The sequence below is a fragment of the Kuraishia capsulata genome, genomic scaffold, assembly GCF_000576695.1.
Source record: "Kuraishia capsulata CBS 1993 genomic scaffold, Kuraishia_capsulata_scaffold_2, whole genome shotgun sequence".
Lineage (NCBI taxonomy): Eukaryota > Fungi > Ascomycota > Pichiomycetes > Pichiales > Pichiaceae > Kuraishia > Kuraishia capsulata.
Window position 1 is genome coordinate 990,682 of NW_019172951.1, and position 14,554 is coordinate 1,005,235.

General features: G+C 47.0%; 8 protein-coding genes across 8 annotated transcripts; all 8 read right to left on the reverse strand.

The window, feature by feature from the left end:
* Positions 1–200: 200 nt before the first annotated feature.
* Positions 201–3,199, reverse strand: KUCA_T00001810001 (uncharacterized protein; the record flags this gene model as incomplete). Its single annotated transcript, XM_022604029.1, has 2 exons — positions 201–3,079; positions 3,181–3,199. 2 exons carry the CDS (start codon positions 3,197–3,199, stop codon positions 201–203), a joined length of 2,898 nt encoding a protein of 965 aa, XP_022457851.1.
* Positions 3,200–3,528: 329 nt separating this feature from the next.
* On the reverse strand, positions 3,529–5,697 carry KUCA_T00001811001 (uncharacterized protein; the record flags this gene model as incomplete). The annotated part of the gene is made up of 1 exon (XM_022604031.1): positions 3,529–5,697. One exon carries the CDS (start codon positions 5,695–5,697, stop codon positions 3,529–3,531), a length of 2,169 nt encoding a protein of 722 aa, XP_022457852.1.
* A 1,150-nt stretch (positions 5,698–6,847) lies between these two features.
* Positions 6,848–7,429, reverse strand: KUCA_T00001812001 (uncharacterized protein; the record flags this gene model as incomplete). Its single annotated transcript, XM_022604032.1, has 1 exon — positions 6,848–7,429. The coding sequence occupies one exon, from the start codon at positions 7,427–7,429 to the stop codon at positions 6,848–6,850; it is 582 nt and encodes a 193-aa protein (XP_022457853.1).
* A 287-nt stretch (positions 7,430–7,716) lies between these two features.
* Positions 7,717–8,772, reverse strand: KUCA_T00001813001 (uncharacterized protein; the record flags this gene model as incomplete). Its single annotated transcript, XM_022604033.1, has 1 exon — positions 7,717–8,772. One exon carries the CDS (start codon positions 8,770–8,772, stop codon positions 7,717–7,719), a length of 1,056 nt encoding a protein of 351 aa, XP_022457854.1.
* Positions 8,773–9,710: 938 nt separating this feature from the next.
* Positions 9,711–10,058, reverse strand: KUCA_T00001814001 (uncharacterized protein; the record flags this gene model as incomplete). Its single annotated transcript, XM_022604034.1, has 1 exon — positions 9,711–10,058. The coding sequence occupies one exon, from the start codon at positions 10,056–10,058 to the stop codon at positions 9,711–9,713; it is 348 nt and encodes a 115-aa protein (XP_022457855.1).
* A 60-nt stretch (positions 10,059–10,118) lies between these two features.
* Positions 10,119–10,367, reverse strand: KUCA_T00001815001 (uncharacterized protein; the record flags this gene model as incomplete). The annotated part of the gene is made up of 1 exon (XM_022604035.1): positions 10,119–10,367. One exon carries the CDS (start codon positions 10,365–10,367, stop codon positions 10,119–10,121), a length of 249 nt encoding a protein of 82 aa, XP_022457856.1.
* Positions 10,368–11,234: 867 nt separating this feature from the next.
* KUCA_T00001816001 (uncharacterized protein) lies at positions 11,235–11,852 on the reverse strand (the record flags this gene model as incomplete). Its single annotated transcript, XM_022604036.1, has 1 exon — positions 11,235–11,852. One exon carries the CDS (start codon positions 11,850–11,852, stop codon positions 11,235–11,237), a length of 618 nt encoding a protein of 205 aa, XP_022457857.1.
* Positions 11,853–12,294: 442 nt separating this feature from the next.
* KUCA_T00001817001 (uncharacterized protein) lies at positions 12,295–13,359 on the reverse strand (the record flags this gene model as incomplete). The annotated part of the gene is made up of 1 exon (XM_022604037.1): positions 12,295–13,359. One exon carries the CDS (start codon positions 13,357–13,359, stop codon positions 12,295–12,297), a length of 1,065 nt encoding a protein of 354 aa, XP_022457858.1.
* Between the last annotated feature and the right edge of the window lie 1,195 nt (positions 13,360–14,554).

Sequence of the window (14,554 nt, forward strand, 5' to 3'; positions counted from 1 at the left end):
AAGAGCATGTGAAACGGTTGAAGGTGAGGTTCTAGAGAATTCATTGTCGTGGTATCCGGAAATATGGATAGTCGTGTTATAACTTATTTATCACCGCATACTGCCATTTTTCAAAATGTCTAGCTGGACAGAAGTGTATAAACCGTTTTACAGCCGCATAAACATATATGTTGTCTTGCATCACAGCACATATGACTACCCTATGTCTGCTTAAAAACACTCACCGCCGTAGAAAGGATGATTCCAGCAACTCTTGGTCGGGTACACCGCATAGTCAGTCGGAACTGCTGACCATCTGGGGCAATCTCGAGCCGGCACAAGCATCCGGAGACTCCTGTGGCTGTGTGAAGGATTCCAGCACCTACCACATTGTTTGGATTTGGATCGGCGTTATCAACCACGGCAAACCCGAGCTGTGAAAGTATTCTCGAGCTATTTTGGACTGAAAATGCCGTAGTTGTTTTGAATATCAGTTGAGACTCGCCCTCAGCTCCTAGTGCAGAACCGATCTGGCCCCACCGCGAGAAAAAGGAGGATCTTTCAAGCGGAGCATGCGCAACTGCCTTTGCCAATACTACCGGCAATCGCAGCCGGATAGTTGAAAAGCCTCCCGACACAAAGCTGAGGTTGAGAACTGGGGCCTCCGAATCGCCGAATTCAGTTCTGATCGTGGCCTGGAACTGAAGTCTGGTTCTCCCGTTTTCAGGCACGAATGCGTCTGGAACTTTTGTCACATTGATCATATATGGCGGGTCATCACTGTTGAGGAACCCAGGCCGGATTTCCATGACCAGTCCAGTAATCTGAGAAGGAGATTTGTTCACAACCTGAAGGTCTCCACTAAGACTATTCGTCTCACGCGTAAGCCTGTAGATGATCTTCAGCAACGAATTCTCAAAGAACACACCCTGGTCGAACCGCAAAAGTCTGGTGTAGCCTTCCTCCCAGTTTGGCGACAAAGCTGCCAGTCCCTTGGTTGGACTTGCAGTGCGGGAACGGTCGAACGGGTTTGATGAGCCCGAAGTGCTTTGGGGCAAGATCACGTCCTGACTGCTGAACGATCTTGGAAGACTCTGGAGTGTGGCCGAAGAGGCAGCATGGTTTCTTGGGGGAGGAGGAGCTGGGGCTCCTTTCCTGGGATGTGGAGCAGGTGGAGGAACGGCTGAGGCTGAAGAAGATATCCCAGTAATGTCCCTTTTGAGCGAGTCTGGAACTTTGCTATATCCTTTCTCGAATATCTTGACGCTTCCCAAACGAGCAATCAGAGGCGACGTTTTATTGGTGAAGGAAGGCATTCCCACCGTCACTATCTTCAGCAGAGATAGACCATCATTCCTTGTCACAATCTTGAGATATTCCAATGCTCTTTGTTGAATTTCTGAGTCAATTGAAGCACTTTCGGACTCAAAAACATCCAGAATCAGAGGACGAAGCTCCTCGTACTTCAGAAAGAACTTCAAGAAACACGACAAAATCATGGCTCTCGAGGCAAATGAGCACTGGTAAAATTTGGCATACACCAGATCAAACTGTTCCTTGGGAGAGGCCGAGGACTCTATCAAATGGCCATACTCTCCAAGTAGAAAAGCTCCCACCTTCAACATGGGTTCCGGATAGCTTGGTGCCTTCAGATGTCTCACCAGAGTCTTGCATGCCAAAGGCTGGATACCCTCGTTATTCACCACGATCTGAACTATTCGTTGCCAAACTTCATCAGCTACATGACTGCCTGCAACGGCTATCAATTTGAGAGCAGTAGTGACATACCATGTAGCATCAGTAGCGAACTTCTCGGCTAAAACTGCCACCTTCACAGCCACATCAGGACGCATGCTGTACTCAGCCACCCCCATGTACGCAAGAAGGTCTCTGCATATATTTTCCACCGAGGTTGAATCGCAGATGGCATACACCAGGTCCAGGGCTTTCTGCCTCACGGAGACATCTCGATCACGGAGCAGTCTCATGACCTTTGGAAGATGTTCAACAGCTTTTTGTGAGCCTGAAGCCCCACTTCTGGCTGCCACTTTGGTAAGAGCATCCAGTGCTAAGTATCTGGCATTGGTCTCACCAGCCTCCAGCAAACCACCGAGGGCCCTGATCACATTGGGAAGTCCCTCTGGAGATGCATCTACTCGAGAAGAAAGTGAAACAGCTGCAAATAAAATGGAGTGGCGAGTATTTCTGTATTCCAGGGACTCGTGGTAAGTGGCTGGTGCGAGTTTGGTGCTGCTGAGAGTGGAAGACAGTACTTCACCTAGAACTGCCCCATTGGCAGGGTCCAAGGGTGTTTCCGTAGGATCAGGAATCAGATCCTCCAGTAGTCCCATCAGCTTAACAGTTAACCATGGAGCTGGGTTTCCGTAGTACAAATACTCGTCCGGACATTCGCGGTTGACGACTAGTCGATGAAGCCTTCCGATCACTAACGGAACAGCTGGTTTGCACAGTATTGGGTCGATTCTCGCAATGAACTGAGTCAGAGAAACGGCCGAAATGGCCACCCCGAGGTTCTGATCGTCTATAAGTGCAACTATACGTGGGACCCAGCCGGGATTCCTGGACAAAGTCTGTGGGTCGGCTCTATACAGAGCCAGCATGGTCAAGCACGCCTTTTTCCGCACCAATGCAGGTGTAAGTGGCGATCTGAGCAAGTTGAACACATCATTCTCGAAAGAAGCTCCTAATTGGCCAAATTCCGCCGAACAGGACAAAAATTGCAACGCCAACGCGTTGAAGTTGGAGTTGTCCACTGCCAGATCGTGTCTCACATGTTCAATCAAGGCCCCATCAACCTCGCGATTTCCCGAGACAAAAAGTAAGGCTGCCATGTAGCCAATCTGCTTTTCCGAAAACACCTGTGACGAAATCAGCTCGATCGCCTCGCGGTAGCCAAACTTGATTCGATGGCCCAGCATGTATATGTACATCAGCTTGCAGATGTACTTCTTCCGCTGGTATCCGGATAAATTTCCACTCGAAAACTGTTTCTGGATATTCACCAGCTCTGCTTGTACCCTTTTTTCTTCTTCCTCATGAACTTTGGCATTGCGGATGTCTGCAATGAACTGCACGAGGCCTGATCAACATGGTTGTTAGCGATTGCAAGGGCTTAGGTTTGGTGGTCCAAAGTGAGGGCTACACAAGCCCAATTTCAGCCATTCTTCAACAAATACATACCTTTCATCGGTGGTGACATCTTGCCAATTTATTTTCGGTGACTTTTCGCTTTGGTCAGGGATTTTTCAGTACTTGGCTGGAGCTCCGGATGATCTTAACGGAAGGTACGAGCCGGAGGGGAAATCATGCAGGGGTCACGTGATGGATAAGACACTACTTCTACTTGTTGTACTTGTTGTAACTTGTTGTATCTACTCCTTTCAAAAGTTGATCTTTTATCTTCTAAGAAACTTGACACCAAAAGTTTGTGATCAACATTTTCACGGGTATTAACCTTCGATGCGCAGTCAAGACTCCTACACACGTTAGAAGGCTTCATCAAAGGATTCTATGCAGTCACATCTCTCCTTATATGTTTGCATTGTCAATGTACTTCCGCAAATCCTGCTGACTTCCGCTCCTCGTCACCAAGTTCTGAGCTCCGTGGGTGTATGCAGTTGGAGGCTGGTAGTCATCGAAATGCTCCTTGTATCCGACATTGGGTGAAAACATCCCACTGGAGACACTTGGGGACCCAGGAATCGAGCCTGGAACACTGCGTGATTGATCCATTGCTGTGGTAAATGATCCAGCAGGTCTATAGGACTTGGTCTTGGTTATTTCCACTGGATTCGTCATCACCACCGAGTTGCGGAAATGGTGTGGTGCCAGTTGCTGCTGCTGTTGATGTTGCTGGCCGTTAGGAAGTGGCATAGAACCCGTCTGAGGCGACGTAGGCGACCAGTAATCGTTGTCAATTGGGTTGAAAGCCGCCACATCTTTCTGGTTCAGCAATGGCGAGGAATGCTGCTTGTCGGAGTATTTGCGATTGGGTTGGAACTCCGTGAACGTCAGCAAAGAGGATTTGCGGTTTTCCAGGCTGTGAGGTGAAGGAATGGCTTCCATACGTTTGCGTGGCTTGGACGGCGCAATCACGTATGGTTGCTGTGGCGGAGGTCCGCGGCTTCTTGCATTGTACTCGGCATAGGCCCTTTGACGTTCCTGCTCCTGGGCGGTAAGCATGTTCTGGATTTGCTGGTGAGGGTATTGGGGATGCGTGGATTGCTGGTACGGAGCTGGGTTCTCGGTGTAAACGGAGGACGCATAGCTGGCTCTGTAGTCCGTGTCAACCTTGAGGTTAGGCTTTTCACGAACCGGAGCCACCGCTGCAGCCGAACTCACAGCTGGCAATGGAGGCATGTTGGAGTTGTCGAACCCAGCTTCCTCGAGCATGCTCTTTTTGGATTTGATGGAGTTTTCCCTGGAGAAATACACCTTGTAGACGGACTTCATTCTCTGGATCTGCTCATCCTCTTCTGCAGTCAAAGGAACGTTGTCCTCCTCAATCACGTCGTGGAGGTCTGGCACATCGGCCTCTTCCGGGTCGTTTCCGTGATGAGAAGGCATTATGGAATATGCAGTTTTAGCTGGTGAAGGCTGGATGGAGCCAGAAGAAGGCTGAACCGAGTGAGAAGTTTTGGCCGGTGACTGGTTGAGCGACCTTGAGCTTTTGGTGGGAGATTGGTAAACTTCAGATTGATAGTTATAGTCATTGTTCTGATCTTCAAAATTCTTTTCCTCGAACTCATTGTCTAGCTCATTGTCATGGTCTCCCGCTGACTCATATCCCACTGCCGATTGATACTTCAGAGGTGACTGTCTGACAGGTGATTGGTCATACGCAGGAGATTGTCTTTCAGGAGACTGTCTCTGTGGTGACCCTCTTTCTGGTGACCCTCTTTCTGGTGACCCTCTCTCTGGTGATTCATACCCAACTCCAGCTTGCCTCTGTGGGGAAACGTGTGTGAATCCCTGGCCTATGGTTCTCTGACCATCCATCTCCTCATCAAAATTCTCTTCTTTCTCTGTTTTTTCATCAGCATCCCCTTCCGAACTGGACGTGAATGGAGACTTTTCCTCAGTTTCAAGGGGAGCTAACCTGGTGGCTGATACATTCTCTCCAGAGAGCACGGACCGCTCGTAGCCTGTCAGTGGTCTTGAGGTAAAGCTCGAGGTGCGTGATCCGATATCAATTGACTGAGAGGCAACGCGGTAGCCCTGATAATCAGAACCAAGTGCACGCGCCAGATTGTCCAAAGACTGTTTGGAGCCCACATCATGTGTATATGGCAAAACAAACGAGTCGACATGCTGGCCATAAGCATTCAATGTCGAAGAGTTGTAATGCGAATACATTTTGGTGTTATTGGACTGGTAATGGAGATCCTTGCTCTCAATAGCGCCAGCTGGATACCGCAATGCCGAATTCGTCTCAAAAGGGTTATCTCTGGAATAATATTCAGCCTTGTCTGGATAGTCGGGCAGAACTGTGTTGTCGCCATCGAAATCGGGATCGTTATCTTCGGCATCCTCCCGCTTCGCCCTCCGACGAACTTTGAATAGCACGATAGCTATGACGATCACAACTACCACCACAGGAATACACACGCCCAGCGCGATCTCAAGTGCATCATTCGAATCGGCAGGCTTTTCACACTCCTGCTTGGAGCCCGAGCATTTTCGTTTGAAGAGGGACATGTCGATGACCTCTTTCAAACCCTGGGTTACACGCGAAACAGGCCTTTGGAATGGGTGGTTTTGGGGCTTTTTTTGGTGGGTAAAGCGAAAGCAGAACAAGAATCTGGCAACTTCGTTGGCACAGACCGAGATTAAACGAATGACAGGCAAAAAAACCGGGTTTGTTGATGGTTTTCAAGATACGGGAAAAACTCTTCTGATCCAGCCGTTGTTTTGATTTCAGGGCGCCTCGGACGCGGGAGTGCACTGGTGCTAAAAATATGTTTATGTGGCACAGCTCGTTGCCGTCCCAAGAGTGTAAGTTGTCTGATTTGGGTGATCTATGGAATTGAAAAAAGAAGAAAAAAGATCAGGAAATATCAGGTAAATGCTGGATAATAATAGTTTGTATTTGTCGTTCCTTTTCCTCTCGTTATTATCTCTAAATCCAAATACCCGCCCTTTTGAGCCACTGAAATAAACGCCGGACGCGTTCACCAGCCACAATCCTAAGGGGGGGTTTCACACTGCCGCAATAGGCAGTCTAGGCCACACTCCAAAAAAAGGCCCGAACTGGGCATCTAGCCTCAAAATACATCTACCTATACTACGCAGCTTAAGCTGATGCTCCTACAATCGATAATCAAACGGGCAAACACATGCCGGGCCCGAAAACATTGGGGCAAAACTCTCTCGGTGCAAGGCAGAGAGAGAGAGAGAAACCACCCAAACGGAAAAGGTTCAGGGTGAGTGGTTAGAAGGGGTTCCAAAAACTGGGTAAAGTGCCATTGGCAAAGACAGACCCCGGATGGCTCTGGTAAAAGGCAAGGGCCATGTACGTGAGAGTCTGATCTTCTGGCGACGTTTGGTGTAGAAGAGAAGAGAGAGAAGAAGGACAGGCGATGATTTTTTCATATAGGACAGCAGGGCCGGGTAATTACAATGATTTGGTTGACGCACTGCTAGGTGCGGCTTCCATGTATTATTTATGGTATCAGTATAGGCAGTAGAGTGCCTGAATATGCTGTTTTTATTTCAAAATTTACATGAAATGTCCAGATTTGAAGATTAGGAGCTTGTTACTTCTATAACTTCAGTCTAGAACTAACTTTCAATTCTGAAATTTGCAATTATTTCTTAAATCTACATCTTTCTAGATTATTATCACAATCTACGTCGTCGTCTTGGGATCTTGTGAAGCAAGTGTTCCCGCCCATCTTGGTTCAACTACCAAAATGGTAGCCTGAACAAGTTCCTCACCTTCAAATGATTCAATGACTCCTTTAACACGTATTTTACGCCCTTGCTTGCTCAAAACCTGAGCCTTCAGAACAACGTAACCGTCCGCAGGTGTCGGACGAAGATAATCCAGTTCCAACCGTGCCGTCACGCCGAGTCCGCTTGCAAAGAGAGGGAACGCGCATCGACAAAGTGATTCGTCTAATAATGTTGCTAACAGTCCTCCGTGGATTAACCCTGGATGACCACACAGACGCGATCCCAGATGGTAGAAACATACCAGTTCATTATGATCCATATCAGGAGCACGCGGATCTCCTTCATATTGCGAAAAAACCACAGGGGCTTCTCCTATCATTCCAGGACCGGACAAAGTTGCCCCTGTCAAAAGTGCAGCGTTTTTGTGCTCTTCGGTGTGAAGTTTTGATCCAACTCGATGAAAACCTGATGCAGCATCCATGAGTTGCGCCGCATAGGGGTGTTGGAGAATAATTGATTCATGAGAAGACTCCATGAAAATAAAGATGGACAGTTGAAGAATTCTATATCAGATCTGTATAATATGTTCGCTTTGGTCAAAATAATTGAAAATCTTGCGAGGATAAGGTGAGTTCGTTTACTCACTCGCCTCGGCAAGGCTCTTCGTTTGGACGCAGCTCATGCTCAAGGGTGGAGGCGGGGTACACGCCTGGCGGGACCCTTGGGCCGGGTACACGCCTACTTCGAGATTTACTTTCACTTCCTTGAAATTTTTAATTTCCAATGACTTTATTCATATCAACCGTATGACCTTCCCTTACACTAGCGACGCCTTCCTGGCGCGATGAACTCCCGCGGTTCCAGGTCATGGTCTGCGGGTCGCTTCAGCACAGACCTCTGTCCCCTGGGATCTTCGAACGCAAACACCGTGGAATCGTTCGCATCTTTGCCCACCAACATCACCATTCGATTATAGTACATGTCCAGAACATCTGCTGCTGCGTCTATTGTTGTAATCGAAGAGCCATCAGTCGGCACGTCGCTGCCAGTGCTGCCTCTTCTCTCTCCAATACCGTAGTTGAAGTCCCTCGGTACCACACGCCAGTTAACTCTGTTGAGGAATTCTATTTCCAGAACATTCAGTTCGCTCACATGCACTCCTCCAACCTTGGCATAATGGTGGTTACTGCAGAAGGAGTCGCAAAGACCCTTGGCTGCAACGACAGTAGCAGTCAGCAAGAACCTATGAACAGTCAACGAATTCAGCGAAAAAGTGGGATATGAACTTGAAAGCAAGTCGATGTAGTATATCGACGTTAACAAAATCGCATTCTCTAGTGAGGAGTATTGGGCCAGTCGCGTTAGGTAAGAATGAACAGATATGGCAGGCGGAGCACGTGAATGGAACCTGGTGAGTTGGTTGGAAGTAATCTGCTGGCGAATATCGTCGTTGATTGAAATAAGACTGTCTAGCATTCGTGACACCAGCGTGATGAGGTCTTCGCGAGGACATTCGATGAACCGCTTGGGCAGGACCTTTCGTACCGAAATGGGGGGAGCCTCAGAAGGGACACCGGCTGGAACACCCCTCAACATATCTGTTGTTTCGGATACCGGTACAGTCCTCATATATTTCGTATCATAATGGAACTGGGAACGAGCTGGCTCCAGGTCCGAGCTTGAATCAGAGCTATTGCTCTCTGTAGATGTTTGAGGCGGCACTTGGTGTATCTTAGCACCGTCACTCACACTCTCAAGCCGCACCGATTCTCGAGCAGAGTCTCTAGCTGACTCCCTGGGCTGCATTCTAGGATGAGATGGGGATGAACCTGAGGATGTAGTCGAAATCCGCGGCGAATTTCGTATGGAAACGTCCATTATGAGTGTATATGTGTAGTTTTGCTGTGAAATTTGGTCAAAATTTGGTGTGGATTGATCAGCTTGGAATCTCAAATGTCTCTAAGGTGCTTTAAAGCTGAAAATTTACTCCCTCGGAGTTCATACGATTCAGCCCTTGTTCTTGTGCTACCCGTGAATTCTCCAGTACCTCTCTGCGGACCATCGTCTGGTAACGAATGCTGCACTCACTATAAAACAGTGGAAAGTGATTAGAGATCAGCCTAATAGCACCGGCTTGAATATCAGTAAGTATTTGAGTGAAACCGAGTTGGAAAACAAATCGTATTGGGAAAGTCGGCAGGCACTGTGTTCTCTGGCGCAAACGATTTTTGCGCCTGAGTGGAAGATAGTGGTTATGCACGCTTTGAGTGATGTATTTTGCGGAAAAGCGGAGAAGCGAAGACAAACGTGGCAGATTTGCTTCAAAGACTGGATTGCTGGCGCGGTGTCAAATTGTGTGTGCCTTGTCAGAGGAGGTGAGGCGCAAACATCGTACAGCTTAACGTCTTGTTCGGTCCTCCCCACGTGGTGATCCGTAAATGTAGTGTGAAATACAAAAGCGACACTCTAATCTATTTATGGTTATACTTATACTCATTTCACACGGCAACTGGAATGAAGTTGAGTTACTGAAATGAAAATTTGAGTTCTCGAGAAAAGTCCCCGTTTATATCTGAAAGATTGGAGTTCTTGAAATGGTAAGAGTACGACGGTCCTGTCGCTTTGATGGAGGTGGCATCGTACTACAAAGTATCGTACTACAAAGTATAGTACTAGACTATGGTTCTAGGTTATGGTCCTATTAGTTTTTCTTCTATAAATGATCACGCTCCATTTATGTGTATACCTCAAACCCAATCAGGCAAACCCGAGACATTCTTGCAACCAACGATTGCCAGGCCAGTTAGTCCATATTTTCACCAGGAGTCGGTAGAATAGTCCAATCTTGATAAACTAATAGCACTTGCAAGTGAGAAGACACTAAAAACAGGAATAACATACTTTGGTGGCAGTTTACCAAATGCAAGGGACGCGGGGAGGGAACCAATGCAGAGACCGATTGCACTTGTACTGCCTTTGAGACCTGCTATCAAAGCAGGGTTAAGCGAAATGTACTGAAAAAGTTCCACTGACATCAATGTTAGGGAAAATAAACCAGAATAGCCTATGCCATCTACCAGTAAGTATGCGACAATATTCGGAATAGCCCATGCTTCCAAAGGTATGAGCACTTTAACGTGGTTGAACCTTTTGAACTTTCTCATGATAGACAGTTCCCAAGCAAAGAACGTGAATAGGAGCAGAACCCCCAAAAAAATAGGTTTTCACGAGGTGGCTCCCTCGGTGAGACCGGTGACCAGCAACAATGATCCCGAAAGCATTAATGCAACCCCAATATGGTCTAGGTCTTTCAGACTTTCTGCGTTTACCGAAGCAGGCTCAATGCACAAGGAACCGAGAAACGCAACTAGAAGGGCAATTCCACCCAAAAGATAAAATGCTTCTCTATATCCAAGCAAGGTCAATGCAAAGACACCTCCGATTACGTATCGCAATCCAACAGAAGTAACCATCGGGAGGAAGAGATTATGAGAAACACAAATAGTGGGTGACTGATATATGGTTTCGCCGCGGCTCTGATGTAGAAAAACGGCGCTAGCACGGCTGAAGACATTTGCTTGTCAACAACAGACTTCGGTGGCTTCACCTCTCTACACCGATTCTCATAATTACCCACAACAGTCCTACCTTTATACAATTGATACTATGACAAATTTGCTAAACTTCCCTGGGACTGTAAGCGCGAACTCCGTATCGCGCGCGATAAGAGCTGACGGACGGAAAGTATGCCGGTTTTACCGTCTTTTTCCCGGAATAGTACCGGAATGCATAATAATATGAGAAACCGGTACACTAAAACCGGTCCTGCCTGCAGTCGTCTGCACTCCACGCAAGGCTTGCCCACACCGTTGAGTTTTTATTTTTTTGCCACAAAACCGGACAAAAAAATAAAAGTCAACTTCAAGCCAAAACATTCCAGTCTTTGTGAACAACTGCTAGGTGCTTTGTTCCTTTTTATGCGTTGTTTTCATAGGAGCCAGGTGATTTCCATCAGAAGGAGTGAGTAATCTTGCATATTCCCAAAGCTAAATGCAATCCACTCACGACACTGGCTGGCAAGGCCGGTGTGACTTCTGTTGTGGAAATGAAGAAGCCTGGGGTCATCATCAAAAGAGCCCGAAAAGGCAGGTGAATACTATTGAGAAGCTTTAGATCTGGACACCCATTATCTTCTTGGGTTTTGTAGTCTAGAGCACCTTTCGAGGTAGTACTTGCTCTTCAACTGGTGAAGCCAACCCTTGGTACAACAAACAATTCAATTCTATACTACCGTTTACTATTCACTTCCCAAACAGCTCGTTATTACACAGAATACATCCTCAACACGCACATGACCCGTTGTCCCCATCAACGTGAATATTCACAGCATCCGTGTAATCGTCCGCAAACTCGAGGCTCTCCTCCTGCTGGAGAGCATTTCTAGCAACAACATCAAAAGCCTGTTCCACATTAACTGCTTCCTTGGCACTCGTCTCAAAGTACGGCAGATTGCCTAGTTGCGCACACAGCGCTTGGGCTTTCTTTCCACTAATCAGCCTCTTGTTCTCCTCCACATCAATCTTGTTTCCAATCACAACAAAAGGAAAGTTATCTGGGTCTTTCACATTGGCTTGTACTAAGAATTCATCTTTCCATGAGGAAATGGACTCGAATGATTTGGTATTGGTAACGTCATACACCAGCACACAGCAGTCGGAACCTCTGTAAAAAGCCACCCCCAAGCTTTGAAATCTCTCCTGGCCTGCTGTGTCCCATATCTGCATTGTGACTTGCTTGTCATCTATGGCCAGGTCCTTTGGCAAGAAGTCTGCTCCAATGGTTGCCTTGTATTGGTTAGAGAACTTGCCGTTGATAAACTGCTGCATCAGCGAGGTCTTGCCAACACCAGAGTCTCCCAAAATGATCACCTTGAGTATCGTCTTCTTTCTGCTAGACATATTTTCTAGTTTGCGATGTATTATTAACAAGGAAGAATACTAAGGAAAGAGCACTACAGAAGAAGGGGTGGCTCAGTGTGTACAAAAAAGGCTGTCATTTTGGCGAGAATTGGATTGGCGCACTACCTTGGGCCAGGTCCGGGGTCATCTTAGGTTAGAAGTCTATGGGGTTGCATTTTATTACCATTTGTGAATACATTTTTCCCTCTAAAAATACCTGACGATTCAGCTCGGTATGCTCAAAACATTGAATTCACGCCCTGCTCCCATACTCTCTGGCTGATGACAGCCAAAGATTGGGATAAGCAAAGCGACTGATGTCTATTTGAGAACATCTCTATGCAAGAGAATTTGAAGCGGGATTTCCAGCTCAAGTCACATAACTGACCTGGAGCCCTGCAACATTGTGGCTGCTCTTTTGACTGTGAATAATCATCCTCTATCACGAAGTCCCATCGCTATCAATGTCCAGCACATCGATGAGATCATTCTGGCTGCCCAAATAGTCAAAGTTATTCGTGTCAAAACGGTTCCGGTCAAATCTAATGTTTCTCCTATTCTGTCTGCCTCTGTTAGTTTCCGATCCGCATTGCCATGGGGATTCTTGCAAAAAAATATAACTTACTTGGCCCGTGAAGACACTCTTCACTTTGTGCATTATTCCATATGAGGGCAGCTGCTTCCACCCTCTCCGGTTCAGCACAATCCTCTTGTATATCATTCCTCCGCTGCAATAAACTCCAAGTGCTGCCAAGAAGATCAACAGGAAGATCCAGATGATGGCCAGATCGTCCTTCTTGGCTGCAGTAGCACACGCGTGGATTGTCCGCACGTCGAAAAAGTAGTCACAGTCGTGCAAAGCACCCACAAAACTGATCTGAGCCTTTGCCATGATCTCACGATCACATGTGAACGATAACAGAGTGGAACGACGGATTTTTTCTCCGCCTGGAAGACTCTTGCAGAAACTTCCATCAGTGTACTCCATGACCAACTTACGACCACGAAAACGCGGCGTCGTATTGAACTCTCCAATCGAGTATTTGACCCCAGAGGTGTCCGTGTAGTATCCACCAATCCGGGAAATGTTCTGTGCATCCGGGAAATCGTCGCCCAGGCCTGCAGCCACTACGGCCTTCTTCAACGGTGAGGAGCAAATTCCCAGTGTGAAGTTAAAACCGTAATCAAACCCTTTGGCATTCCACGCCTGAGTCATTCCCTCGGAACCAAGCGATCCCAGCGGGGTTAAGTCATAGAAAGCCCCATTTAGCGGGTGTTTCAGTGTACACGGATCCAGACCAGGCGCCTCGTCTTCCTTGTCTTTGTCTTTGTCAGCGTCCGTTTTCTCGTCTAAGTTTGCGTTTTGTAGTTTCTGGATAATTGAAGTAGCACCCTCAGAAAGATCCAGCACTTGTAGGGTGCCCTTTGCGGAGTCTGAGAAATAAGCCACTGTAATCACCATGCTGATTACGAGCAATATCAGCACCAAATTCGTCCTGTATATCATTGTGTGTAAAGTGGTCGGAAGACCGTCAAAAAAACTGGGAAACAAATCAAAATGACACTGTTCTTGCCTGATATACCGAGCTCGAATATACCAGTCCCGTTACCGTGCGGAAGAAGACTACCGATGACCTTCCAGATGATCAGCAGGGATTGACACAACTCACGCGGTTAGGAGCCTCGGACTGGGTATCGCATACACAGTTAAGGTAGGGTTACAAATTTCGGGTGATTTACATATTGAAAATTGATTTTAAGAATACAATATTGTTGTGAGTGCTCAGAAATTCATTATGAAGCCCATATTGCCCAGAAAACACTCATATTACCCAAACCAATCCTGTTAACCGACCGCTGTATCTGTAGGCTTTCTGCGTTAATCAATGATTGTCGTGCGTGAACCGTCTCTGAGTCGTTTAACCTCCCACATTGTTGTCTCACGACCTTTGTAAACAAACAAGAATCGCGTCCTGATTCTTGTTGTTGAAATCTTCTCTAAAAACGCACCACCACAAGGTTATTAAAAAGGGTTTTCAGTATGAAGCATTTCACCTCACTGCTGAAACTAAAATCTGCTGGACAGGATGTGTCAGATGCAAGAATTGACCAAAAGGAGCCTCTAATTGAAGAGATAGACTCCAAGACCATCAGTGTGAGAGGCTCCAAATACGCCACCTCGTACATATTTGATGGTGTTTATAAAACCGATACCGACCTGTACGATTCAGGATTGCAGCCTTTAGTTGAGGGCTCCCTATTGGCAATGGAAAACGATTCTCTTGTTGTTGCCATGGGTCCTTCAAGGACAGGGAAGACAACGACGATTTTTGGGTCTGATGGAGCAGTATCGCGTACCCTCTCTAGCATTTTTGAGCATATTGCAGATCAGCCACGCGTTGATGTTCAGACATTACGGACTTTGTTCAAAAACAACCTGATTGGCTCAGACAAAGGCCATGTTCAGACCGAAGGCTATGCAGTGACGATGTCTCTGTTTGAGATCTATGGGGATTCGTGCAAGGATCTGCTCACAAACATGGAAAGTCAGTCCAAAAATGCAAATGTTGTTATTGATGCCGTTGATATGAAGATTAAACCCAAGGGCATCTCACAAGTGCTCATCACAGGACCACAGAACGCAGATGAGTGGATATCAAAGGGGTTGCGGTATCGTGCTGCTAGTTCTATTGCAGCTAAGA